The following is a 25,659-nucleotide window of genomic DNA, read 5'->3' on the forward strand; positions in this document are numbered from 1 at the left end:
GATTGAGTAAAATGGTGTGCTTCTTGAAGCTTTGCAGCCCTGTTAATTATTCTGTTTCATTTAAGACATCATAGAAAACATCAAAGTGGCCAAATCTTTTTTTCCCTTTTTTTTTTACTTGAATCTGTGTCGTACTGATGACTAGGTTTAAAATAAGGCTGGAATGTGAGGCTCAGTCTGTAGTTGAAATATTAATATTTGATTCCTCCTGTTTGGCAGCAATTATAGTAATTTATTGTTTATACTGCACCTATATCGTATTGTCTGCGATACAAAAATTAAGAATCATGGTCCTATTTGCAGACATGCAGCTTAACAAAACACAACACACGAGGCAGAAAGAAATGGGGAGGAAGTAGGATTATCCATCACATGTCATTGGGAAGTACGTAAATGGAACACGCATAAATGAAAAGCAAAAGGTGACAAATTAGAGAAAATTTCTATCGAACCTGATAATGCAAAAACACTTTGTGCATTTTGTGAATGCTCCTCTTAATGTCAATTGGCCATTTTGAGGATTATAGGTTTTCTGACTTTAAACACTAATGCCCAACTAATGCTACTTAGAAGATGATAAGCCCCATTGAACCAGTGGGATGTAATCATGCTGCAAATTGGTCTCAGAGTCCTGGTCTGTAATTATTGATGCAAGGTCACAAAAAAGTATTACGCCCATAAAACTTTCTCCTGTAGTTGAACTTTATTCAACAAGAACAGTTTCCTGCAGCTCTTCTTTACCAAAATTGCTGAAGCTGCTTCAAACACATCCTTTTACCAGTGCTATCTTGGCATATAGTACAAGCTATAAAGTAGTTTATCCCTGAGCTATAGCCCTACTGCACAATCGCAGCAGAACCAGTGGGCTTTTCCGAAACAAAATGTTTCAGTGAGGGAGCTTCAAAATGCAGTCTTTTGTCTCATTCACTTGCAACTGAGCTGATAGAAGGCTTGATGTATTTATACAATCAATAGTTGTGATTCCTGCTTATGTAGTATCCAAATCATGTGGCGCTGTGGGTTAAACCACAGAGCCTAGGACTTGCCGATCAGAAGGTCGGCAGTTCGAATCCCCGCGACGGGGTGAGCTCCAGTTGCTTGGTCCCTGCTCCTGGCCACCTAGCAGTTCGAAAGCACGAAATGCAAGTAGATAAATAGGTACCACTCCGGCGGGAAGGTAAACGGTGTTTCCATGCGTTGCTTTGGCTCGCCAGAAGCGGCTTAGTCATGCTGGCCACATGACCCGGAAGCTGTACACCGGCTCCTTTGGCCAATAAAGCGAGATGAGCGCCGCAGCCCCAGAGTCGGTCACAACTAGACCTAATGGTCAGGGGTCCCTTTACCTTTTTAACCCTTGTAGGTAGGCCTGTTTTGCCCTCGTTACAGAACCAGGACTAAGGCTGGGAGAATATGAATATGCAGGCGCTTCGCAAAAACGTGTGCTAGTAGACTTGTGTAGTCTGTAAGGCAGATAACTTGAGCAACTGGATCATGCCAAGAAAAATCAGTTTTCTGCAGCTGAGGGGTTGTGGATGGACAGCCAGATGACTTGGCATTCTTCCCTGAGAAGTGTTGATAAGATTGAAGAGAAGAAAAAGAAAACCAGTTGTTGTCAACACATTCCTTGGGATGCGTGAGTGCCTTTAGATGTAGACAAAATTTCAATATCTCGCCTAACACAGCATAAATCCTCAGTTTTCATTTAAGTGAGCCAGCCGACAACTGGCTTTGATATACGAGGCATCTGCATCTCATTTGAAAGTTTTGGTACTTTTGGGGTTGCCTTCAAGGTTATTTAGAGTTGGTGCATTGCTGGACAGTGCTGCTCTGTAATCATCCAAGCCCAGTTTCTCAACAGCAGCTGTGTTCTGCTTGGCAATGACTCCTAGATCAAACTGCAACTCATCCACCTGCAGCTCACCCAACTGGCTCCAGCTTATGAAATACAGGTGCCGGAAGGGAAGCGAGTACCTTTCTGCTTCATATCATTTGCGTTCTGGCAGGTACTGGACTAGATTTCATGAGAGTTGAGAAGAGACAAAACATGCATCCAGTGCTGTTGGGGCTGTGTGTCCCTGTGTGTTCTAGCAGATCTTAAACCTGGCTTGCCCTCCACTTATTTTTCTGGCCAACAGATGGCGGCACAATTCCAGCAGGGGGAAAAGCGGAGAGGGAAACAACTGATGGCAAGCAAAAGGCTTAAGAATAGGACCCTTACGTTACCGGTAAAATGGGCTTCCCATAAGCTGCTTCTGGCGGTTCCCTCACTGCAAGAAGTGAAGTTACAAGGAACCAGGCAGAGGGCCTTCTCGGTAGTGGCACCCTTCCTGTTGAACGCCCTCCCATCAGATGTCAAGGAGATAAGTAACTACACAACTTTTAGAAGACACCCGACAGCAGCCCTGTATCGGGAGGTTTTTAATGTTTGATGTTTCATTGTGTTTTTATATGTGTTGGAAGTTGCCCAGAGTGACTGGGGCAACCCAGCCAGATGGGGGGGCAATAATAATAATAATAAAGGTAAAAGGTACCCCTGCCCGAACGGGCCAGTCTTGACAGACTCTAGGGTTGTGCGCTCATCTCACTCTAGAGGCCGGGAGCCAGCACTGTCCGCAGACACTTCCGGGTCATGTGGCCAGCGTGACAAGCTGCATCTGGCTAGCCAGCGCAGCACACGGAACGCCGTTTACCTTCCCGCTAGTAAGCGGTCCCTATTTATCCACTTGCACCCGGGGGTGCTTTCGAACTGCTAGGTTGGCAGGCGCTGGGACCGAGTGATGGGAGCGCACCCCGCCGCGGGGATTCAAACCGCTGACCTTTCGATCGGCAAGTCCTAGGCACTGAGGCTTTTACCCACAGCGCCACCCGCGTCCCCCCAATAATAATAATAATTAATAAATATTAGCATGTATCCTCCTTGCTTGCGTCAAGCTCAAGCCCATGTGTGTTAAACCAAGGGGTGGTCTCAGCATATCCCAATCTCAATTCCATTACAAAAAACAACCACAGTATATAGAACACTTGTAATAAAAGAGGCAACTTTGGCCATGAGAGGACGTCCCTCTCCAGCAGCCAGGGTGGGGGTGGGAGCCCAGCAGATCTGCCTTTCCTAGAAACAGACTCCAGGCACTTCAGGTACATAAGCATTAAGTACAGTTGACAGGGCGCTGTGCTCGCTCCTCTGCCTCCAGACCCACATTGTCTTCCCCCCTCGCACTCACCTCTGCAGGAAATTCTCGCTTCAATTACTTTCTCAATTGCAATTACTAGGTGAGCTCACCTTGCGTATATGGTTAGTTTGTTCCTCCTGACCCGAGAACTATCTGCACAGGGTAAGCTCACCTCGCCTTTCCTTTGTGCTATCATTTACAGATCAATTCATTTCCACCCACTTGGATATTTTGTTCTCAATTATCAAGGCTGAGCCAAGACACTTCACTGTCTGAAGCAAAGGACAAGATGCCCACCCCCTGCTGCATGAGAATATTAATCTCAGGGTTAAGAATTCGAGCCCCCGGTTGGGTGAAAGATTCCTGCATTTCAGGGGGGGCTGGACTAGATGACCCTCACGGTCCCTCCCGACTCTACAGTTGTATGATTCAGTAGAGTGATTGCAGTAATTTTGAAACATTTCCTTATGAGCAGTGGGGGTGGGTGTTTAGAGATGATTCCTGGAGAATAGAATGAGGGGGTTGAGCCTGACTAGGTGCTGTTTGTTGTTGCTGCTGCTGCTTTTAAATAAAAAAGCTCTGGCCACATTCACACACTACACTGAATGCTCCATGACGCCACCTTAAACAGCCATGGCTTCGTTTGTTAAGGGTCCTGAGAGTTGCTAGGAGACCCCCTATTCCCCTCTCAGAGCTACAATATCCAGAATTCCAGAACCCTTCCAAATGGTTAAACCACTTTGGAAATCAGATGAAACAGAATGGCAAGGGAAGGGTTAGGTCCAGTGCCGGATTTACGTATAAGCTAAACAAGCTATAGCTTAGGGCCCCACTCTCTTGCCCCCCCCAAAAAAAATTAAAGGAAAACAAAACTGGATGTACATTTCCAAAATATAAGATAAAAAACAAATAAAATAAAACCTACATACAGCAACAGTGTTTTGTGTTGTGTAGGCTCCTATGATGTAAGTACGTAATGGGCCCCGCCTGCTAGCCTGCTCCCTAAAATATCACTGGTTTGCTCATTTCTATATACAGTATAGGGTAAGGGACACGGGTGGTGCTGTGGGTTAAACCACAGAGCCTAGGACTTGCCAATCAGAAGGTCGGTGGTTCGAATCCCTGCGACGGGGTGAGCTCCCGTTGCTCGGTCCCTGCTCCTGCCAACCTAGCAGTTTGAAAGCACATCAAAGTGCAAGTAGATAAATAGGTACCTCTCCAGTGGGAAGGTAAACGGCGTTTCCGTGGGCTGCTCTGGTTCACCAGAAGCGGCTTAGTCATGCTGGCCACATGACCCGGAAGCTGTACGCTGGCTTCCTCGGCCAATAAAGCGAGATGAGCGCTGCAACCCCAGAGTCGGTCACGACTGGAGCTAATGGTCAGGGGTCCCTTTACCTTTATATATAGGGTGCCTACATTCTGCATGGACTGGTTGCAAGGCAACATGTGCAAATCGCTTTAGATACCTACTAGGTCCATAAATTACCATGTAGCATATATTCAACACACACAAAAATAGCGACAATTTGTTGTTGACAAAGGACAGCTGGACATATAAAGGGCCCCATTACCTTCAATAGCTCATGGCCTCATCAAACCTAAATCCGGCCCTGGTTAGGTGCCCCCTTCCCCTTCCCCTTTCAAAACACCTTTCCTCCAGCAGGAAAAGGTGCCACGGGGCATCAGGTCTGCAAGTGCAATGTAACAGGTCATTTGCCCATAAGGAAAGATGCTGAGGGGGACCCAGTGGGATGCTTGCTTGAGCAAAACATCCTCTTCGAATAGACAGATTTGTCCTAGCCTTGCACTTTGCAAGGGGAGAGAATGAACAATCCTCAATTGGAAAGCAAGGGCGGATAATAATAACAGTTAACATTGCCAGCTGCACCTAAACAATATACCATTTCGAGAAACACCAATTTTTCCTTTTTTGTTCAGCCTGGTGAAGAAGTTCACTCCAGGCAAACGCAGCAGGCTGGAGAGTCCGAGTGATGCTATTGATTCTGCGCGCAATAAAAATAGCAGAAGCGCTTTGAAGCTCCTTGCAGCGTTCAACGCCCATGAAGTCTTAGAATGGCACACAGCCTGGTAGATAGTGCTGGTCGGCACTCATGGTGCATGTGAACACCAGAGACGTGGGGAAATGTGGCTGTGAGGTCCTGGAGGACAATTTTAGGTTGCTCGGTAGGTTGCTGAAAGCCAGGACCTCCAAGGTAGCATTGTTGGAAATGCTTCCAGTTCCACACTAGACAGGAAAAACTTTGCACATGCATAGAAAAGAGGATGGTGCTGGGAGGAGAAGTTTAAATTTGTTAGGCACTCACTGAGGAACACTTCGGACATCTGTACAGCTGTCTCTTTTAAAAATCATCTTTTTTTTGTCATGGCTGTATTTGCTCCTTTAAAAAAAAAACCAACAAAAATTGGCTTACCTTACAGGGTTTTTGGCAGCTTTGAACCCTTGAAAGCACTCAGTGGCGTACCGTGGGGGGTGCAGGGGGTGCCGGCCGCACCGGCCGCAACATCTGGGGGGGGGGGCGCTCGCGCTCGCGCTCGCAGCTCTCTGCCCCTACCTGGCTCACTCACTCTCTCTCACTGCAGTGCTGGCTGTGCGAATCCGATCCGAGCTGCTGGGTCGCCGCCCACTGTGGAGGGGGTGGGTGCCAGGCGTGCGGTGCGGAGAGAGAGCGAGGGACTATCTGGGGGAGGGACAGTGCAGTGGCCGCCCAGCGCAGCGCTGAGCGCGGGAGAGAACCACACCAGACCAGACCAGGCAGCAGCAAGAAGAAGCTGGCAGCGGCGGCAGGTTAGGGGGTGCAAATTACTTGCCTTGCCCCAGGTTAGGGGGCGAAAATTACTTGCCTTGCCCTGGGTGCTGACAACCCACGCTACGCCACTGAAAGCACTGCATGCCAGGCCAGGAGGCAGAGCCAGGAGGAAGAGGAACAAGGTGTGTGTGTGTGTATGTTTAAATGCAGAATGGGGAGAGGATGATCACCAATGGGTTAGAATCATAGAATCGTAGAACTGTAGAGTTGGCAGGGACCTGAAGCTTCATCTAGTCCAACCCGTTGCAATTCAGGGATCTCAAATTGTGAGGGTCTGTTGCCAAGGGGAAGAGAATCAGCAGCTAGCAATGGGGAAGGGGAGAGGCAGATACCTGTTCATTCCCTGCCCATGCCGTTCTGTTCAGTGATTTCGCTCCGTGTTTCAGCTCAGTTATTCCACTCAGTGAGTGTCCGAATCTGGCTGTGCTCTGATGTGCATCCGATCCCACCTTTGTCGCCAGTATTAAGTAGTGGGTGGACATAGCAGACGACACAGATTTCTCCAAGTAGTTATTTATAAAGTAAGCTGGAACTGAACTGAACAGCAAACAGCTCAGCCAGCCTGCTTTTATAGGCAGCCGGCTGTCAACATTGTAACAACAACAACCCAGGGTTTCCCACCTTAATTAACTGATGTGGACCTGGGTGAAAACTATATACAGTGGTACCTCGGGTTACATACGCTTCAGGTTACAGACTCCGCTCACCCAGAAATAGTATCTCGGGTTAAGAATTTTGCTTCAGGATGAGAACAGAAATCGGGCTCCGGCGGTGCGACGGCAGCAGGAGGCCCCATTTGCTAAAGTGGTGCTTCAGGTTAAGAACAGTTTCAGGTTAAGGATGGACCTCCAGAACGAATTAAGTACTTAACCCGAGGTACCACTGTACATGATACCCCTGGTGGCCAGGGTGAGAACTTCAATACAGTGGTAATGGGGCCTCCTGCTGCCGCTGCGCCGCTACTGCATAATTTCTGTTCTCATCCTGAAGCAAAGTTCTTAACCTGAGGTACTATTTCTGGGTTAGCGGAGTCTGTAACCTGAAGCCTATGTAACCTGAAGCATATGTAACCCGAGGTACCACTGTACACAACAGCCCCCTCTCATCTCACCAGTCCCACCAGCTCCTTCCAAGGAGGAGGAAGTGTGAGAGAATCTCTGTGTACTGAGAGGAAAGGAGGGGTGAGAACCCCACAGGGGGAAGGGCAATTCTCAGAGGTGCATCCTCTTGATCCACACAGGCAGCAGAAGGGACAGCAATTGGTAAGGCTGAGAGAGCTCCTGAGAGAACGCCCCCTCCCTCAGCCCCTTTGGTATTTAGGGCTGAGACAGACAGAGAGGCACAAGGTCAAGGTCAGTTCAACTTTCCTAAAATTAGAGCACAGCTTGGCAGTCAAGGTAGTAGAAAACCTTGCATTGTGCAGCAAAGAACCAAAGCTTAGCTATGTGCATTGTCCAAAGTGCCTTGAGGTGCTAGGGTACCAAAGTTTTCTCTTGCTAAAAATGAATGGGGAAAGCCTCACTAGCTGCCACTCGATTCCTGGAGGACAGGACACTACATAAATGTGAAATATTATTATACAGATTTGTGTACCACCTTACTAGATAGCTTTAGGGAACCGGGTCTTCTCAACGCAGGAATGCACAAGAGCTCAACTCCACCGGCTGGCATCCATGCGTTCTCGTGACGGTGCCATTCGAAGTGGCCATCTATCTGCATCTTGTTTGAGCACATCTAACCTCGGTCTCACGCACACAGATGCCCTTTCATGCAGAAACCCAATTACAGCTCTTTCCAGCATCAGAGAAGCAGATATACTTTTTATTCTCACGAGGGGTTATAAAACATTCTGTACTTTACAAACTGAAGCCGCTTTAGAAAAATACATCACGTAACTCTCCAAAAAGCAATATGGCAGGCATTGCACAGCAACGCCTTGCCCAAAGGATAATTTCCAGAGCAGGGGTAGATTTAGAAATACATCGGTCAGCCCATTCTACAGAAGTTTTTAGGCACCATGCAAGTTTTAGCACCGTGGTGGTATAATAGCACCATATTTAAAGACCAAAACAAAAATTGCTCAAGTCCCTTAGAGGTATATGTGTCGATTAAGCTGCTGTACAGGTAACAAGAACATGACAAACCTCACCCTGGACAGGATTTCCAATGATCTCCAGGTAAGGTAGTTTTGTTTTGATGCCTTTATTTGCCAAACTTCCCTTTGAGGCTTAATCTCCCCACATGGAACTCCAGAATTAACAAGGTGGCAATTTATGTCAAATAACTGAGTTCATAGTTGAACTGTGAGCAAGATTATGATGACAACTCTTTAGCATCTTGGGCCATTTCCATCATAGCGCCAAAAGCATTTTTTGGTGTGTGTTTTTAAAGAGAGGTGGGAAAAACAGAGGGAAGGAGGCTGGAAAAGGGAAATAAACAGTGAAGATGAAAAGCAGAACAGACAGTACAATAAGGGAACCCGAAGTTGCAAATCAGGACAAAGGGTTCAGGAGATCTTTGGATTTGGAGACGGTTCAAATCCACTGCATTATAGCTCCATGGCGGGAGTGGCAGTGTAGCTCTCTAGCAGGAGTGGGGAGGCTGTGACCCTTCAGGCAGTTGTGGCTCATCTGCTGGGGCAGAGTTACAGTGCTAGCATCCTGGTGCCTGCACAGCCCTGCCCTCTTTGCTGCCATGTCCCTCTCCCACTTGGTAAGCCACAGCGCCACCACTGCTGGGAAGCTAGCATTGCAGCTCCACCCCACTAGGCTTTGGCCCATCAGTCCTGACCTTTGGCCATGCTGGCTGGGGCAGGCGCCTAGCGGCCTCTGGGATGCTACAGCTTCCCTACACCCTGTTGGATCACGTTCTTCTGTTTCACATTCTGATTTAGCAGTCCTAGTTCTCAGCCATGCAGTTTCAAGCATGGGTCGCTTTTCGAGGTCCTGTTGCATTAGCATCCCCAGGTATCTTGCAAGTGGCGCAGCACTGATTCCTCACTGAAGGCATGGAACATTTCCCAAGATCCCTCACTTTCTCGCAGAAATTCGCCGATAGTCTGTCCTTGCCGCAAGGCAAACCTGTAGTGAAGAAACACACCCACACACATTCGTAAAAGGAAACAGCAGTAGCTTTTGGTGCCTACAGAGTTAGGATAACATCATAGGACATCAGAGAGAGGCAGAAGGAAATAAATTGACAGCATAACCATATGCTTGCTTGCTTTCACTGGGGTTTCTCATCCTAGGAAGTGTGCTTAGGGTTGCAGCCTAAGCGTGCTGTTAATTACTGAAAGCACTGGTGGTGAACTTGTGGCACTCTGTTATTTTTATTTTTTATTGAATTTATATACCGCCCTATACACAGGGGTCTCAGGGCAGTTCACAGAATAAAATCAAGATATAAAACCACAAAATACTTAATAAAAAGAAAAATAGCAACCCAATACAACCCCTCACCCCAAATAACACACATTTTAAAAGGGCGTAGGATGTAAATTGGATCAACCAAAGGCCTGATTAAAGAGGAATGTTTTGTCTGGCACCTAAAGGTGTATAATGAAGGTTCCAGGCGAACTTCCCTGGGGAGATCATTCCACAGACGGGGAGCCACTGCAGAGAAGGACCGTTCTCATGTTGCCACCCTGCAAACCTCTCTAGACGTTGCCAGACTCCCATCAGCTCTAGCTAGCATGGCAACAGTTAGGGATGAAGGGATCTGTCATCCAACATTCTTTGGAGAGCTGCAGGCTCTCCATCCCTGCCCTGACCAAAGTTTTAGTCACTGACTATAGTGATTGGGTGGGTCGGGGCTGTAGCTCAGTGGTTGTTGTTTAGTCGTTTAGTCGTGTCCACCTCTTCGTGACCCCATGGACCAGAGCTCAGTGGTAGAGCATCTGTTTTGTACAGTTTTGCACACAGAATGTCCTAAGTCCAATCCTCAGCTCACCTTTCCCCCTCTCTTTCCAGGCATAGGTTTGTACTTCAAAGCTCCGTGTCCAAGCGCTCTCTCTCTCTGTGTGTGTGTGTCTGTGTGTGTGCCCCTGAGCTTTCCCTATGGCAACCTGCTCTTTACCGCTCAATCAGAAAGAACGTCAATTCAGGTCAATTCAGTGGATTGCTGTTTGCTCCAATTCAGCTTTAAAGAGTGGGTTTTTGTGGGGGAAGCTCTGGAGGGGACGGGGGGAAGGATGCTCAGACATTGAACTTCAAAGCATGGATTGTGCCTGGGAAAAGCGGCTGAAAGGTAAGGGTGACTAAGCCCTGAGTATAAGACAGCTTCATATGTTCACATAGTCAAGTTCATAGAGTCCACACAAGAAATAAACATGAAATAGTGCAATGGTGGAAGAATTCAACATCCTTCATATCTTTTATTTTTTACTATGGATGAGATGATTTCTCACATACCATTTCCTCCTTGGTTCTGTGGTTCGCTCTGCCAGCCTCCCTGAATTCTGGTTTAACCACAGGCTTCCTCAAACTTGGCCCTCCAGATGTTTTTGGCCTACAACTCCCATGATCCCTAGCTAGCAGGATCAGTAGTCAGGGATGATGGGAATTGTAGTCTCAAAAACATCTGGAGGGCCGAGTTTGAGGAAGCCTGCACTAGGATAATTTCTGCAATCATCTACCAGAACTGGAACTGAAGGTTGCTGCAGCTTTTCAGCTTCTGCATTGTGTGTGCATCCTCTCTCTGTGCTACTTAGGCACCTGTGTGCTTTGCTAGAACAATGCAAAAAGGTAATCTTGATGCGACTGTATGAATGACAGCATCAACATTCTTTTTGTGTGGTGTTTTACCAATTTGCACATGTGTTCTATGGGGGGGGGACGAAGCACCCCACCCCCCACAGAATTGTGACACAATTATGTGTGCCATAAAACCAAGTGTGCTTCTTTTTGTAGAGTTTACTTTGGTAAGGCATTGCATAAGGAAAAAGAAGCAAGAGCCTTAGTCATCAGATGTAGAAAAATGAGGGAGATCAACATATGGACTTACGTATATCCCACATATCTAAAAATACAATAAGTATGGAGCATATATCAGCATTATCTGAGCATTCATGCATACCATATGCCTATACAAAAATGAGCAATATATTCCAGAAAGTCATTGCAGAGTTTTTCTTGACTTCTTCCCTTCTGCATGTTTGCCCTGATCCAACTCTAGGAAGTTGCCTCTCACTAAGCTGACCTCTACCTCTAGCCTTACCCAAACCAGGGTTTTTCAAACTAGGTTCTCCAGCTGTTTTTGGACTACAATTCCCATCATCCCAGACCACTGGTCCTGCTAGCTAGGGATGATGGGAGTTGTAGTCCAACAACAGCCGGGGACCTCAGTTTGGGAAACCCTGGTCTAAACTCCAGGGTTTCAGCCAGGAGTTTTTCTCAGCCCCACCGGAAGAAAACAGGGTTTGAACTAAGGACCTTCCGCATAAAGATCGTGTATTCTGCCACTCAGCTAAGGCACGCTTCTCCTGGAAGACTTGCATTCCTGTCTGACTAGTTGTATCAGATGGTGGATAGAAGATGCACAGTCATGTTATGCATGCATCCACTAAAAGCATTGGGCTGCAGACAGATAACATTTCCACCCAGTCAAATGTGCCGATGAATACCTGATTCACGCCTGCATTTTTTTTTATCCAGAAAACCATGCATCTGAAGAATCCTGCTTTGGTTCATGAACTGTGATGATCATGCTTGCTAGTCTAATCACGAGCCCCTTAATAGCCAGATTCAGGAACATCTTTGAAGTTACAGTAAAACGTGATTTCTGTGTCCCCCCACCCCCCGTTTTCAGTAAGAACACCATCATTCCACAGTTCTAATTATTATTCCTCATTAGTCTGTAGCATGACCCTAAGACCTGTGTCAGTGCCACAATAGAGCAATGGCAGGCATTTAAATTTCAAATCAGTTTTGGTCTGGAGACAAGGGGACAGCCCTTCTGCGCCCTGCTGAACCTCTCTTGGGAATTGAAACCGATATACGGTCGACGTGCACCTAGCTATTGTTCAGTGGTGTTGACCCAGGTCTTAAGATGCAGCCCTCGAGAAATTTGTCAGCTAAACAGGGACTGAGCAATTGAAGCAGCAGCTGGTTGTGTGGAAGGCGGCTCCTTTGTATTTGTTGCTGTTGAGAGACACCCACCTCTGCTACCAACGCATTCTCGCAGGTTGCATTTCCGAGAACCCACAGGCTTGGACTTCTGCTCACAGAGGCTCTGGGCATGAGCGGTGCTGTCTTCCACGTTGACACACTTCACCACTCTTTGCTGAATGCCTCCTCCGCATGAAACAGAACACTGGAAGACATTTTGCATTACTGTGGTGGTTGTTAATTTACCATGAGGTCCCAGGGGAGGTTGCAAACAATAAATGTACCATTATTATTTTATTTGTTCAATTTATATTTATCAAAAGATCCCCGGGCAGTGTACATCTTTAAGAACACATCTTACAGAGAGGACTTCCAGTTTTTATATCAGGATCATATTTCCAAAAGATAAACTCCCTGCTTAGGAAATGCCTTTGGCGCTCAACAACACTGAGAATATCCTTGCTGAGAATGCAGTTACAAATTTAAAATGGCGGTTTCAGAATTCCAAACTTGGAACTATATCATTATGCTTATTTACTGTCATGTATTAAATACTGGAAACTCACTGTGGGTAATAATTTTCTGATGTGGGCACCTTAGAATATGCCTATACAGCAGCTTTGGTGGGCTGGACAATACTAGGATCAAAATACTTGAAATCTCAGGTGACTCTAGAAACAACCAAGTCAGTTAGGAAGATATTGTCTAATAAAAATAAATTTGACCCATACTCGCATGCCAAATTCACCTTGTAGGGAAATCCTATACTGTATTAAAAATTACTTAAAGGATGGTAATATGGAAAAACTGGATGGGAGCAAGTGTTTTGACTCTGGACCAATTGAAAGGTGAGGAAGATGAGTTTTACAGATATACTGTTTTAAGACAAAAATATCATCTATCAAATGGGGCCCAGTGGCAGTTATACAACCTTAAAATATTAATGACCTCCCTTCTTCTCTTTCTGTGGTTCATTTTACACAGCATAAATTCCTGCAGCTTTTATATAATCTAAACCATTCAGTAATCCATTATTACTTCCATCAAAACTTATTTATACTGTTGAATTTATCTTAATGCTGCCAGTGTTTTCAAGTGTACACAATTTCCCACCATATATTCAATAAACATATTCCAATCTGCTTTAAATTAATGTTCTTCTTGTTCTCTTGTTCTACACATCAGATCCGCAAACTGCGAATATTCCATCAGTTTAAGTTGCCTACAAAAAAATACTGGCATGCAAAAAGAAATTACTGGCCTGCTAAGAGGCCAGTTGTCTGCATTTCTGCATTGGATGTGGAGGAAGGAAGGCACCTTCTTCATTTGGGGAGGGGGGGGAGCAAGCTTGCAGGGGAGGGGCAAAACGATCCATCATGCCCCATTCACTGTCATGATCATTTCTTTCTCAGTGTTGGGGTATGAAGTTGTGCATGCTAAATTTCTCTTTTCAAACAGTACAGGCCCTTTTTCATCCAGCCAGCCTTCCAAATCTAGTGGGCTCTTTTCATCTCTCTTGTCTCTTATATAAGCGTGGTGGTTTTAAAAGGTTGGTGGCAATACCACTGGTGCCACGCAGGCCTGGGGTTGATGGGTTGTTGAGCTGTTGGGGGTGGCAGCTCTGGAAAACTCAAACTGTGGCTCAGGCAGCTATAGGTAAAAAATGAGCTGGCCGCCCCAAGAGGAACTGAAGAGCTATTCAGCGAAAGCTGTGCACCTTCTGCTGAGATTAAATGCGCATAATGTTGCGGCACGTCACAGTGGTGGCCCTTGTTATTGTTGTTTAGTTGTTTAGTCGTGTCCGACTCTTCGTGACCCCCTGGACCAGAGCACGCCAGGCACTCCTGTCTTCCACTGCCTCCTGCAGTTTGGTCAAACTCATGCTGGTAGCTTCGCGAACATTATCCAACCATCTCGTCCTCTGTCGTCCCCTTCTCCTTGTGCCCTTAATCTTTCCCAACATCAGAGTCTTTTCCAGGGAGTCTTCTCTTCTCATGAGGTGGCCAAAGTATTGGAGCCTCAGCTTCACGATCTGTCCTTCCAGTGAGCACTCAGGGCTGATTTCCTTCAGAATGGATAGCTTTGATCTTCTTGCAGTCCATGGGACTCTCAAGAGTCTCCTCCAGCACCATAATTCAAAAGCATCAATTGTTCGGGAATCAGCCTTCTTGATGGTCCAGCTCTCACTTCCATACATCACTACTGGGAAAACCATAGCTTTAACTATATGGACCTTTGTCGGCAAGGTGGTGGCCCTAATTAGCAGTTAATAACTCAGCCCAATAGCTTGCCGTAGAGGCAACTTACCTCCTTCCAGGGCTCCACCCGCCACTCGAAGCAGGGCTCTGTGTTACAGCTGATGTTTAACTGTGGCTTGCGTCCTGCAAACTGGCAGTGAAACGGCCTCAGGGTTCTGTTGCTACGAATATCGAGGCAAAGGACACTGCGGGTCTTGAAACCGCCTCCGCAGCTGGAGGAGCACTGCAGAAAGACGAACAAGAAGGAGATGGTCTCTGCAGTGTCAGAGAGCCCTGGCAGGGATCTGCTCTACAGGCCTAGTGTGATGGAGGAAGTGCAGGGAAACCTAGGTCCAAATCCAGTAGCAATTGTTCTGCTTTCCTGGTTTCCCAATGTTGGGGTTGCTGCTGCTTACCGACAGGGTGAAGTAGCAGAGAGGGCAGCACAGTGCTGGCACAATGGTGGGCACATCTCAATAACAGGCAGTGTCAGGAAGCCAGGTAAGCAGTGCAGCCCTTCCCATGAGAAATATTAAAAATCCCCAATTGGCATGAAGTTGCATGAAGTTACCCAAGTGAACTTGGGCCAGTTACCTTCTCGCAGGCTGCTGCCGGACAGGCAGCTTCTAGGAATATCCAGCCATTGCTCTTCTACTGTAAGCTACAAGGGAATATGCAATGGGTTTCCCACACTATCAGGAGTAATGTAAAAGATAAAGGGCCCCTGGACCATTAAGTCTGGTCAAAGATGACTATGGGGTTGTGGTGCTCATGTCGCTTTCAGGCTGAGGGAGCCGGCGTTTGTCCACAGACAGCTTTCCGGGTTATGTGGCCAGCATGACTAAACTGCCTCTGGAACAATGGGACACCGTGACGGAAACCAGAGCGCATGGAAACGTTGTTTACCTTCCCGCCGCAGCAGCACCTATTTATCTACCTGCACTGGTGATAATAAACATCCCTAAAATAAAACAATAAACGTCCATAAAAACAGCAAAAGTACCGTATTTTTTGTCTATAAAATGCCCCCATGTATAGAATGACCTCTATTTTTTGAGCCCAAAATTAAGAAATAAATATTTTAAATATGCCGTGTATAAGACGACCCTCAATTTCAAACTTTAAAAAAATGAGGAAAAACATAGTCTTATACACAGAAAAATACGGTAGTTTCTTCCCCCAATAGGTTTTATCTTAAACAATTGCAGACGCAATAGACTACGACTGCAGTAGTCATTGTATCACCACCCTGTTCATTGTTTTATTATTTCATATGAAAGGCAACTTCCTCTAAAAAAATGTTCTGGGCAATATCTCTCTTCCCATTGGATTTTTATCCAGCCCCCACCTCTGTGAGACTGAAAAAGGAAAATATGATACTGGGCCCAAAACTTAGATCAAGGACCAAGGAAGGGAAACTTTTCAGTTCTTTCAACAACACTGATCCTGCCTCAGAAAGTAGACTACCTAAGTTTCCACACTTAATATTCCTGGCTTGTCATAATCAGATAGTGCCTTTGACCAGCTTCCTGGAATAATAATAATAAGCAATGTTTTATGATGAGAAAAACAGCTGCAATTTGAATAATCAAGAAAATTGTTTTTTTTATAAAAAAATTGGCTCATAAGAAAGTGAGTCCATTTAAAAATAATTGGTATGATAGGGGCTGCTGTTACAGAAAAGCATCTGTATCAAAATTAGATGTGTAATTTGATTCATGATCCTGACCTGCAATCTTTTTTTGATTAAGCCTCCCTTTCCACTTTCTTCCTTAATGATATAAGCATCAGTCACGTTGGCCCCCAAAAGCTGGGATTTGTCTGGGATAAAGCAAGGCTGCAATATGGATTTGCACAAAATTACTTGCTGGTTTTTGGTTCTCTGAATGAGAGTTTCCCACCTTGAAGCCCCTTCCAGTTCTAAAAGCCAGATTAGCTAACATCATAATAATTTTCAAAGACCCTGGAAACTAGAAAGACTTGTTTCCAAAGCCCCATTACTTTGCTCCAGTCCTCTGCTTTCCACTGGGCACACGGGCGGACGTAACACCTCCTCGCCGGATCAGGCTTTCTCACGTGCCGGCAATCGGATTCATTCTTGGTATTGCATTCCACCACTCTCCAAAAAGCCCCCACACCACACGTGGTGGAGCACTGCAAAAACAAAACAGAAATAAAGGGCTTTTGAGACTTGATGTTTTTAATCGCATTGCTAAGATGCAACTCTAGCAAGATAAAAAAAATCCTTCCAGTAGCACCTTAGAGACCAACTAAGCTTGTTATTGGTATGAGCTTTTGTGTGATCATACCAATAACAAACTTAGTTGGTCTCTAAGGTGCTACTGGAAGGGTTTTTAAAATTTTGTTTCGACTAGAGCAGACCAGGGACATGGGTGGCGCTGTGGGTTAAACCACGGAGCCTAGGACTTGCTGATCAGAAGGTCAGCGGTTCGAATCCCCGCGATGGGGTGAGCTCCCGTTGCTCGGTCCCTGCCAACCTAGAAGTTCGAAAGCACGTCAAAGTGCAAGTAGATAAATAGGTACCACTGCGGCGGGAAGGTAAACGGCGTTTCCATGCGCTGCTCTGGTTTGCCAGAAGTGGCTTAGTCATGCTGGCCACATGACCCGGAAGCTGTACGCCGGCTCCCTCGACCAATAAAGCAAGATGAGCGCTGCAACCCAAGAGTCGGTCACGACTGGACCTAACGGTCAGGGGTCCCTTTACCTTTACCTTTAGAGCAGACCAACACAGCTACCTACCTGTAACTAAATCTAGCACTTCATCTGGAGCCCAGGAAAGCAGAGAGTAAATGGGAAAAGAAGCTCATTTCATCGCACTCCCCAGCTGCTTATGGCACATACCACAAAACAAAATACATAGCTAAAAGCTGGCAGCCAAAGAATTGGCTGGCTGGTGCAAAACAGTCAATATGAGAAAAATTTCAGGTGAGCGATCACAGCTCCCATCAAGCATGGCCAGTGGCTAGGGATCATGGGAGTTGTAGTTCAGCAACAGCAGAAGGGCAAAGGGTTCCCCACACCTGAAGCAGAGCAACTCATTTATGCCTCGGGATTTAATTGCTACTGTATGAAACCACGGCCTCCTCACGTTTCTATCAGTTCAACCACACCTTGAATGAATGATAAAATGGGCCTGCAGAAGCCCAAATGATGATGATGACGACAGTAATAGTAATAGTAATAGTAATAATTTATTATTTATACCCCACCCATCTGGCTGGGTTTCCCCAGCCACTCTGGGTGGCTTCCAACAAAATATTAAAAATACAATAAAACACCAAACATCAAAAATTTCCCTAAACAGGGCTGCCTTCAGATGTCTTCTAAAAGTCAGATAGTTGTTTATTTCCTTGACATCTGATGGGACGGCGTTCCACAGGGCAGGTGCCACCACCGAGAAGGCCCTCTGCCTTTAAAGGCTGGTTTATAGACACTGTGCATAGATAATTGCTTTCATTAGGAATGCAGCTGAAATAATAATAAAGGTGGCAGTGAAGTGACTATAGTCAACAGGATGAAATCTCAAGACTCACCTCACTCCAGTTCCCCACCAACCAGGTGGCATCATCGGGTGAGTTCCTGGACTCCATTGGATGTTCTGACTCAGAGTCATTCAACAAAATTCTCTTGGAAGCTTCATCCCAGGTCTTTGGCATGTCAGTATCCTGCAGAAATGGACCTTCTGTGGCATAAGTAGATGCCTCATCCACAGATGATGTTGGTTTCGTTTTGTTTGCAGACTTGTCTGTTGAAGTATCATTTAACACCGCTGGTTGTACTGTGACAGGATCTGCTGTAGTATTTTCAGGTGTATTTATTTGAACAATAAGGCCTCCGAGACCTATCGTTGTCATGGAAATTCCTACCTCTTCTACCGGAGTAACAGAAATGTGTCTAAAACTGTCTGTGTGATAATCTGTCGGCAAGTTGCTTGATGTATTACCATCAGTGATGGTAGTAGGAGAACTTTTCATTGGCCATTTGCTCTGGGATTTATTTTTTGTATCTCCATCTGTACCGTTAAACACTGTACTAGATTCTTCCATTAAATACCTGGGGGTTACAGCCGACGACTTGGGATTAGTGGTAAAGGAGTCCCTGTTTATAAAGTCAATGTCTGAATAATTGTATGGTTTTATGGGGGATACGTTCTCCACATTTGTAGAATTCAAAACATCTGAATTATTTGTAACAGGCCTGAAAGTACTATTTTGCAGCAAGCTGCCTTCACTAAATACGTAGGAATAATTTTTAGGAATGTCTGATGCACTGGAATTACTTTGTAATGTTTTTACACCCAAGTTTTCTTTGTGGGAAGAGTTTGCAAAGCTTAAGGATGTAGGCATCAAAGTAACATTTCTGGGCTCAAGTCCTTTTGTTGTGGTAAGGATTATTGGGCTTGGTTTGGTAGTTGGCCAGTTGACCCCAGGGCCTTTTCTGGGATCTGTTCCAGTTCTCCTGATTATCTTTCCACCATGCAGTTTGAAATTAGGTATCAGCAATCTTCTGGAGTATGGACACTGCTGGAGGCCGCACAGAGCTTTAGAATGGGGTCTCTTTGAAATATCACATGGTTCTCCATTGTTCTTGGTACAGGTGATGTTACGAGTCCGTATACCTCCACCACAGGTCACTGTGCACTGCAAAATAAATAACATTTCTTCAGATATCTCACCCAAATCTCACCTTGTACACTTGCATACATGCATACTTGCACAGACCCAGCCGGTCCTGACACCCGTAAGCAGTTCAGTGGCTGTATTTGGTCTTGTGTCTACAACCCTTTGAGAAAGAAGACTATGCTTGACCTTTAGAGAGAGTAACAACCGAAGAGACTTTTTGTGTGGCAAGAAGAATGAAGGAACTTAAGATGCCTGGGATTGAAGCAGACACAAACTGTCGCTTCATATGCAAACCTGCCCCACAGACAACTGGGACTCTGTTGAAAGCAGAGTACAGTAATTCATACAGGCTTTATGCTTCATCAACAAAATTAGCTGAAACCAAACCCATGTTTAATTCAATTAACAGTAGCGCCACGTTTTCATTTATACAGAAAGCAGAGGGAGTTGATGGGGCATACAAAATGGGCAACAGAGGAATTTTGGTACACAAATCCAATCTCAACCTTCAGTTTAATTCTTTGCAGGAGGGCGGGAGAAAACAGCTTGAAGGTACTGAGGGCAGAAGCAACACACCTGCTATGCACTTGCTAGTAACAAACCACAGCAAAATCAAACCAAGATTTTGTAATGATGGGAGCCTACAAAATCTGAGATTCCACAGTCAAGGGGAAGTAAACGGTTCTTATAACCATAGAGTTTTAATTTTACTTACTTATTTATTTATTTATTCTATAGGGCAGGAGGCAACAGAAAGTTTTCCATTAACCACGACTGTCAAGACTTTCTGTGAGTTCATTCGGAAAGTTACCATATTTTTTGCACCATAACACTCACTTTTTTCCTCCTAGAAAGTAAGGGGAAATGTCTGTGCGTGTTATGGAGGGAATGCCTATGGGTGGCATGCCTACGGATTTTCCTCCTCTAAAAACTACGTGTGTGTTATGGTCGGGTGCGTGTTATAGAGCGAAAAATACGGTACATCTCATCTTAATGAGTCAAGATAATGATCAAGCCTTTTACTCACCCCCCCCAACCTGGCTGGTTTAACAGCAGTTTCCCCATTTCCTCCAAACTGGGAAATTGGAGCTATCTGCTTTGGAACAAACAAAGATATCAAATCAGCTTCAAAACATGGTGTAATATCTTGGATTGTTCCAGAAAGGGTAACCACAGTTTCCTGGTTTAGAGAAAATGGGAAACAATGGTTAATGGAAGACTTTGTGGCTTGTTCGTTCATACCACTGTTCAAGGGAAACAGACAAATAGGTCTTTTCATAGGCCATGAGAATGGTCTGGAAGGCACACGATGCATTCCTTTTGCTGAAGCTGTGCCAAGAATGAGGCATCACTGGGATATGTATGCTGCTCTGAACTCTTTAAGAAAAGACCGAGGTCTGAGCATGTAACGCATACAACTACAGTGTGTTGTGAACGTACCTCAGTCCAGTTGCTTACTGTCCAGTCTGATGGGCACAGGACATCTCTGTTACATGAAAGGTAAGTCTTTGGTTTCAGCAGATGTTTGCACTTCTCAACAGGCAAAGCTTGCTCATCTAATCCCACTGTCTGGATGCAAAGGACGGTCCGTTTCTTTTCTCCTGTTGGGCCACAGGAGGTTGAACACTTCTGCCATTCTCCTGCCCACCATCTTCAGAGCAAAACAAAAAGAATTGGGGAACATCAAAAAGGGCATGCATGCTAAACCAGAGAATGAATGTTAGTAGTACAAAGGAAACTTTGAGAAGAGTATATCGCTTAAATGTTACGTTCCAGGCTTGCAATTTTTCCTCCTCTGGGTTATGGGAATCTGCATATCAGCTCAGCAAAAGTACAGGCAACCCCAATTTGTGCAGGATCACAATTGCGCACATATCGGTCGCACCTAAAACATGAGTTGCCTGGATTTCATTATTGCACATAGCATATTTTATTTGTGACGTTGGCGCTGTGGGTTAAACCACAGAGCCTAGGGCTTGCCGATCAGAAGGTCAGCGGTTCAAATCCCCGCGACAGGGTGAGCTCCTGTTGCTCGGTCCCTGCTCCTGCCAACCTAGCAGTTCAAAAGCACGTCAAAGTGCAAGTAGATAAATAGGTACCACTCCGGCGGGAAGGTAAACGGCGTTTCCGTGCACTGCTCTGGTTCGCCAGAAGTGGCTTAGTCATGCTGGCCACATGACCCGGAAGCTGTACGCCGGCTCCCTTGGCCAATAAAGTGAGATGAGCACTGCAACCCCAGAATTGGCCACGACTTTACCTAATGGTCAGGGGTCCCTTTAGCTTTACCTTTATCGTGTGCACACTCACAATAACCACACCTGGAAACAGACCCTTATTATACCCATTTTAGAGCTGGGAGCAAAGATCTAATTACAGAGAGTTACAGCGGCCAGCTGGCCTCCATTAGAAGTCAGGCGTTTAGCATCACAGGTCCCATGATATGGAACACTCTTCCTGTATAGGCATCACTACTTTTGACTTTGGGGCCTCTCTAGAAGAACTTCTTATGCCGACAAGCCTTTGCAGCTGTTTCAATTAATTAGCCAGCCACTTTAATGATGACCTGAATTGTTTTTAAGGATGCTGTATGCTTAATAGTTGTACACCACCTTGATGTTACACAATGTGGTGGTACAGAAATATTTCCTATAAACAACCCAAGAACCAACATTAGAAGGTCATTGCAACCATTATACATGCATCTGATCGCTGCAGATCTGCAAGAGAGGGCCTCCTGTAGATACCATCGCAACAGGAAGTATGTGATATGCAATTTAGGAAACGGGCCTTTAGCATAGTGGCATCTACCCTTTGGAACTCCCCTCCCCTCCGTTATGTGTCAAACAAACTCCCATGATTACTTCTGCATGGATGGTTGCTATTCAGAATGGAGGTTGTATGCCTCCTCTAACACATTCTGAAAATGGCATGCAAAGCACAACCCAGTGTGTGTGTTTGCACCAATTTGCTAGTGCAAGACTTCAGCACTACATCAGTTTGCGAGTCAGGCTACAGTCCTCGTCCTATATGACAGAAGAGCTGCTTTGAAGAGGAGCTGGTGTCTGATTAATTGGGAGCAGGTGCCCAGTTATCTTTTCTGTGCTTCTATTTTCAAAAAAACCTTCAGACAAAAGAAAACCAATGTTTAGAAACTTACGTATTAACAAACTCTCTCTCTCACTTGGACAAACAATTTCTGAATGATGGACAGCTGGCGATGGGAAACAAAACGTGGTCCTTTGCATACTTGTTTAATTACTGTAGTCTACACCTTTGACATTTTCTAGGAAGCCTACATAATCCTCCCCATATATTAACCTGGAGCTGGTAAGCCCTTTAATCCCCACTGACTGCGCATCTGCCGTTGCCAATTACATGACCAGAGGATAGGAGTAGCATTGCTGGAAAACAGTGACGGTACTGACCTTCGCCTGAAATCTTAGATTTTCACTTATTTGTTCAAAAGCAAACACCTTTGGGAAATTGCATATTGATCTCTCCAGCCCACGACATTGCTAAATATCAATGCACAGCAAAGAGGAAGAAGTAGTTTCTTAATAAATTGATCAAAAGGGACAGAGGGGTCTTAGATTATGTTTTCTGCCAAGCAATTAGGGACACTGGAGAATGCCATTAGAAATGGAAACAGGAGTGGAAATTACCACAATTTCTGTGTTCATCACAGATCTGGAAAGGAAATCAGATTAATAGTAGTAGCAGTAGTAGTAAAGGTAAAGGTACCCCGGACCATTAGGTCCAGTCGCGGATGACTCTGGGGTTGCGGCGCTCATCTCGCTCTATAGGCCAAGGGAGCTGGTGTTTGTCCGCAGACAGCTTCCGGGTCATGTGGCCAGCATGACTAAGCCGCTTCTGGCGAACCAGAGCAGCGCACGGAAACGCCGTTTACCTTCCCACCTATTTATCTACTTGCACTTTGATGTGCTTTCAAACTGCTAGGTTGGCAGGAGCAGGGACTGAGCAACGGGAGCTCACCCCGTTGTGGGGATTCAAACCGCCGACCTTCTGATCGGCAAGCCCTAGGCTCTGTGTAGTAGTAGTAGTAGTAATAATAATAATAATAATAATAATAATAATAATAATAGCAGCAGTATTTGCTATTGTTGGGGGATTTTTAGTCTGTGAATAGTATGTATATAATTACATTACTTTCTTAGTGGGGATAGATGGTGGGAAAGCTCACTGCCTGTTCCATAGGGGTATCCCCTTAAGGTATATTGGGAAGTGATGCTTCATGTCCAGCTTGGGGGCTGAAGGGCTACAGCACCCCCTGCCACTGGAGTCTGCTGGAAGTGGCTTGTTCCATGGGGGGATGCCTATGGTGAACCACAACTGTCTATCAACCAGCAGGTAGGTTGGTTGATTGTGGGATACATGTCCAATGCCTACGCCAAACCTACCGGTATTTTGTCTGTAATCCATATGGCTGTGACCTAATTTGAACCCAACACATCTCTCCTGGGATTCATTTGCTGCCTGTGCATCCCCCCATGGGCCCACAAATGTTATACTTCACATCCCAAATGGAGCCAGTGAAAGGGAACTGCGTTGCCACACAAGCCCCATTCACTGAAAATTGAGGGTCAAAAGATCCAGTGGGCTGAGACTTTGGAATGAATCTGATTTAATTTAGTGGGGCTTACTTCTGAGCAAACATGCAGTTTCCTTGGTGACTCTAGCACTCTTTTTAATCTAACCACAAAATTCCTCTGAGCCTCTGGCTTACGCTCAAATATTAAGAGAGGCCATTAGTTATCAGATCGGATTATGCTGTCAGCTGGCTCCCCAGTAATTAGACCTGAGGAATCATTGCATTGTGTGGGTCAGATACTTTACAAAAATATTTATATGGGGTATCAAAGACGTCGCCCTGCTGAGGTGTTACTGCCTATTATTGTCAGCATCGATGGAGAAGATGGAAGGGTGTGCCACTGAGGGTAAAGTCAAGCCATTGGAGAGTTACAGCATCTGCTGTAGAGACCAGTACAGGAGAGACATGTTTTATTGCAGCTGGGGGAGATGAAGGTGTCTGGTTTTGCTGGTGCTGATGCAGCAGTGAGTTTTTTCTCTCTACACTCCTTCCAGCGGTCATTTCTCTTCTGGTCACACTGGTATGCACAGCTACTAAGGAGGCATGAAAAGTGCCCATTTCCCTAACTGATTATCAGTGTTTCAACTGGAAAATCAGCGGCATATGTCATAAAATCAATTGCTGACATATGCAAAGCAAGGTTAGTTAGGAGGAATGTTCTCAGCTAAAGAAGCCACTTCTGGGCTCAACATTATGCCAAAGTTCAAAACATGCCACCTGCTAAAAGATAAAGGTAAAGGGACCCCTGACCATTAGGTCCAGTCGTGACCGACTCTGGGGTTGCGGTGCTCACCTCGCTTTATTGGCCGAGGGAGCCGGCGTACAGCTTCCGGGTCATGTGGCCAGCATGACTAAGCCGCTTCTAGCAAACCAGAGCAGCACACGGAAACACCATTTACCTTCCCGCCAGAGTGGTACCTATTTATCTACTTGCACTTTGACATGCTTTCGAACTGCTAGGTTGGCAGGAGCAGGGACCGAGTAACAGGAGCTCACCCCGTCGCAGGGATTCGAGCCGCTGACCTTCTGATCGGCAAGTCCTAGGCTCTGTGGTTTAACCCACAGCACCACCCGCATCCCAATGCCACCTGCTAGCATGGTTAAATGTTGATTTCTTGGGTGATCCCCAAACCAATAGATTTCATCTAGCAATCCTATATTCACTGACCATTGAAATTCAGTGGCGTTTGTGAAATGATGCTAAATGCGTCTTTGCTCTTGCAGCTTTTATTTCATAATTGCTAATAGCAGGGGGCAAGGAGCGGAATTCTCATTCGCACCCACTCATGGAACTCTCCTCTGAGCTCCAGGAGGAAAGTGTTCATTTTGGTTGCAGCTGAGGCTGATAGCACACTGAGCCTAAAAGTAGTGATGGAGGTGTGATTTTCATCAAGACCACAGCAGGGGAAGGAGGAAAGTGTTGTTGTTTTTAAAATCCCCATGCACCATTGTCCCAATTAAAGTCCGTCCCCCCCATACCTCCTATGGGCAATTAAAAAGTAAAAGGCAACAGCAAACCACATATTTAGTGTCCCTTTCTAATATGGCCCACATTTAGGTAGGTTCATCACATCAGTCAAGAATTTAAAACAGCTGCCATGCGTCTCAGGAGTTGGCCTTTTCGTAAACTCACATATGCCATATCTTCTCTGGAATCTTTAGATATTATTGCTATCAAGATGCACACCAAAATGGAAACCTGACGCATGACTCGCTTTGCCAATCAGACCCTTCAATGTTCAAACATGCTGTAAATAACAGAGCAGGCGGAGAGGGTTTGTCGAGTGACCAGTGTTGTCAAAACTGCCCATCACTGTGCACTGAAAGACCTTTTCCCCCCTTACTGTGTTTCCTAAGGGAAAGGGGACCGTAGATGCTTCTCTCCTCAGTGAAATAATAATAATAATAATAATAATAATAATAATAATAATAATTTATTTATACCCCGCCCACCTGGCTGAGTTTCCCCAGCCACTCTAGGCAGCTCCCAATCAATCAAATGTTAAAAAACACATCACAGCTTTCCCAAACACAACCTGTTAACCTCTCAGCTGGCTGACAATACCTC

General features: G+C 45.6%; 1 protein-coding gene across 1 annotated transcript in view; it reads right to left on the reverse strand.

The window, feature by feature from the left end:
- Positions 1 to 8,758: 8,758 nt before the first annotated feature.
- Positions 8,759 to 25,659, reverse strand: part of ADAMTS12 (ADAM metallopeptidase with thrombospondin type 1 motif 12) — a 113,106-nt gene continuing 96,205 nt past the window's right edge. The window contains exons 18-23 of the mRNA XM_082241760.1: positions 20,423 to 20,633; positions 17,894 to 19,000; positions 16,341 to 16,493; positions 14,410 to 14,583; positions 12,154 to 12,307; positions 8,759 to 9,078 (exon numbers count right to left, since the gene is read on the reverse strand). Of these exons, the coding sequence (XP_082097886.1) occupies positions 8,918 to 9,078; positions 12,154 to 12,307; positions 14,410 to 14,583; positions 16,341 to 16,493; positions 17,894 to 19,000; positions 20,423 to 20,633 (1,960 nt within the window). The 3' untranslated portion in view covers positions 8,759 to 8,917. The remainder of the gene's footprint in view (positions 9,079 to 12,153; positions 12,308 to 14,409; positions 14,584 to 16,340; positions 16,494 to 17,893; positions 19,001 to 20,422; positions 20,634 to 25,659) is intronic.

The sequence above is a fragment of the Podarcis vaucheri genome, assembly GCF_965113315.1.
Source record: "Podarcis vaucheri genome assembly, chromosome: 11".
Lineage (NCBI taxonomy): Eukaryota > Metazoa > Chordata > Lepidosauria > Squamata > Lacertidae > Podarcis > Podarcis vaucheri.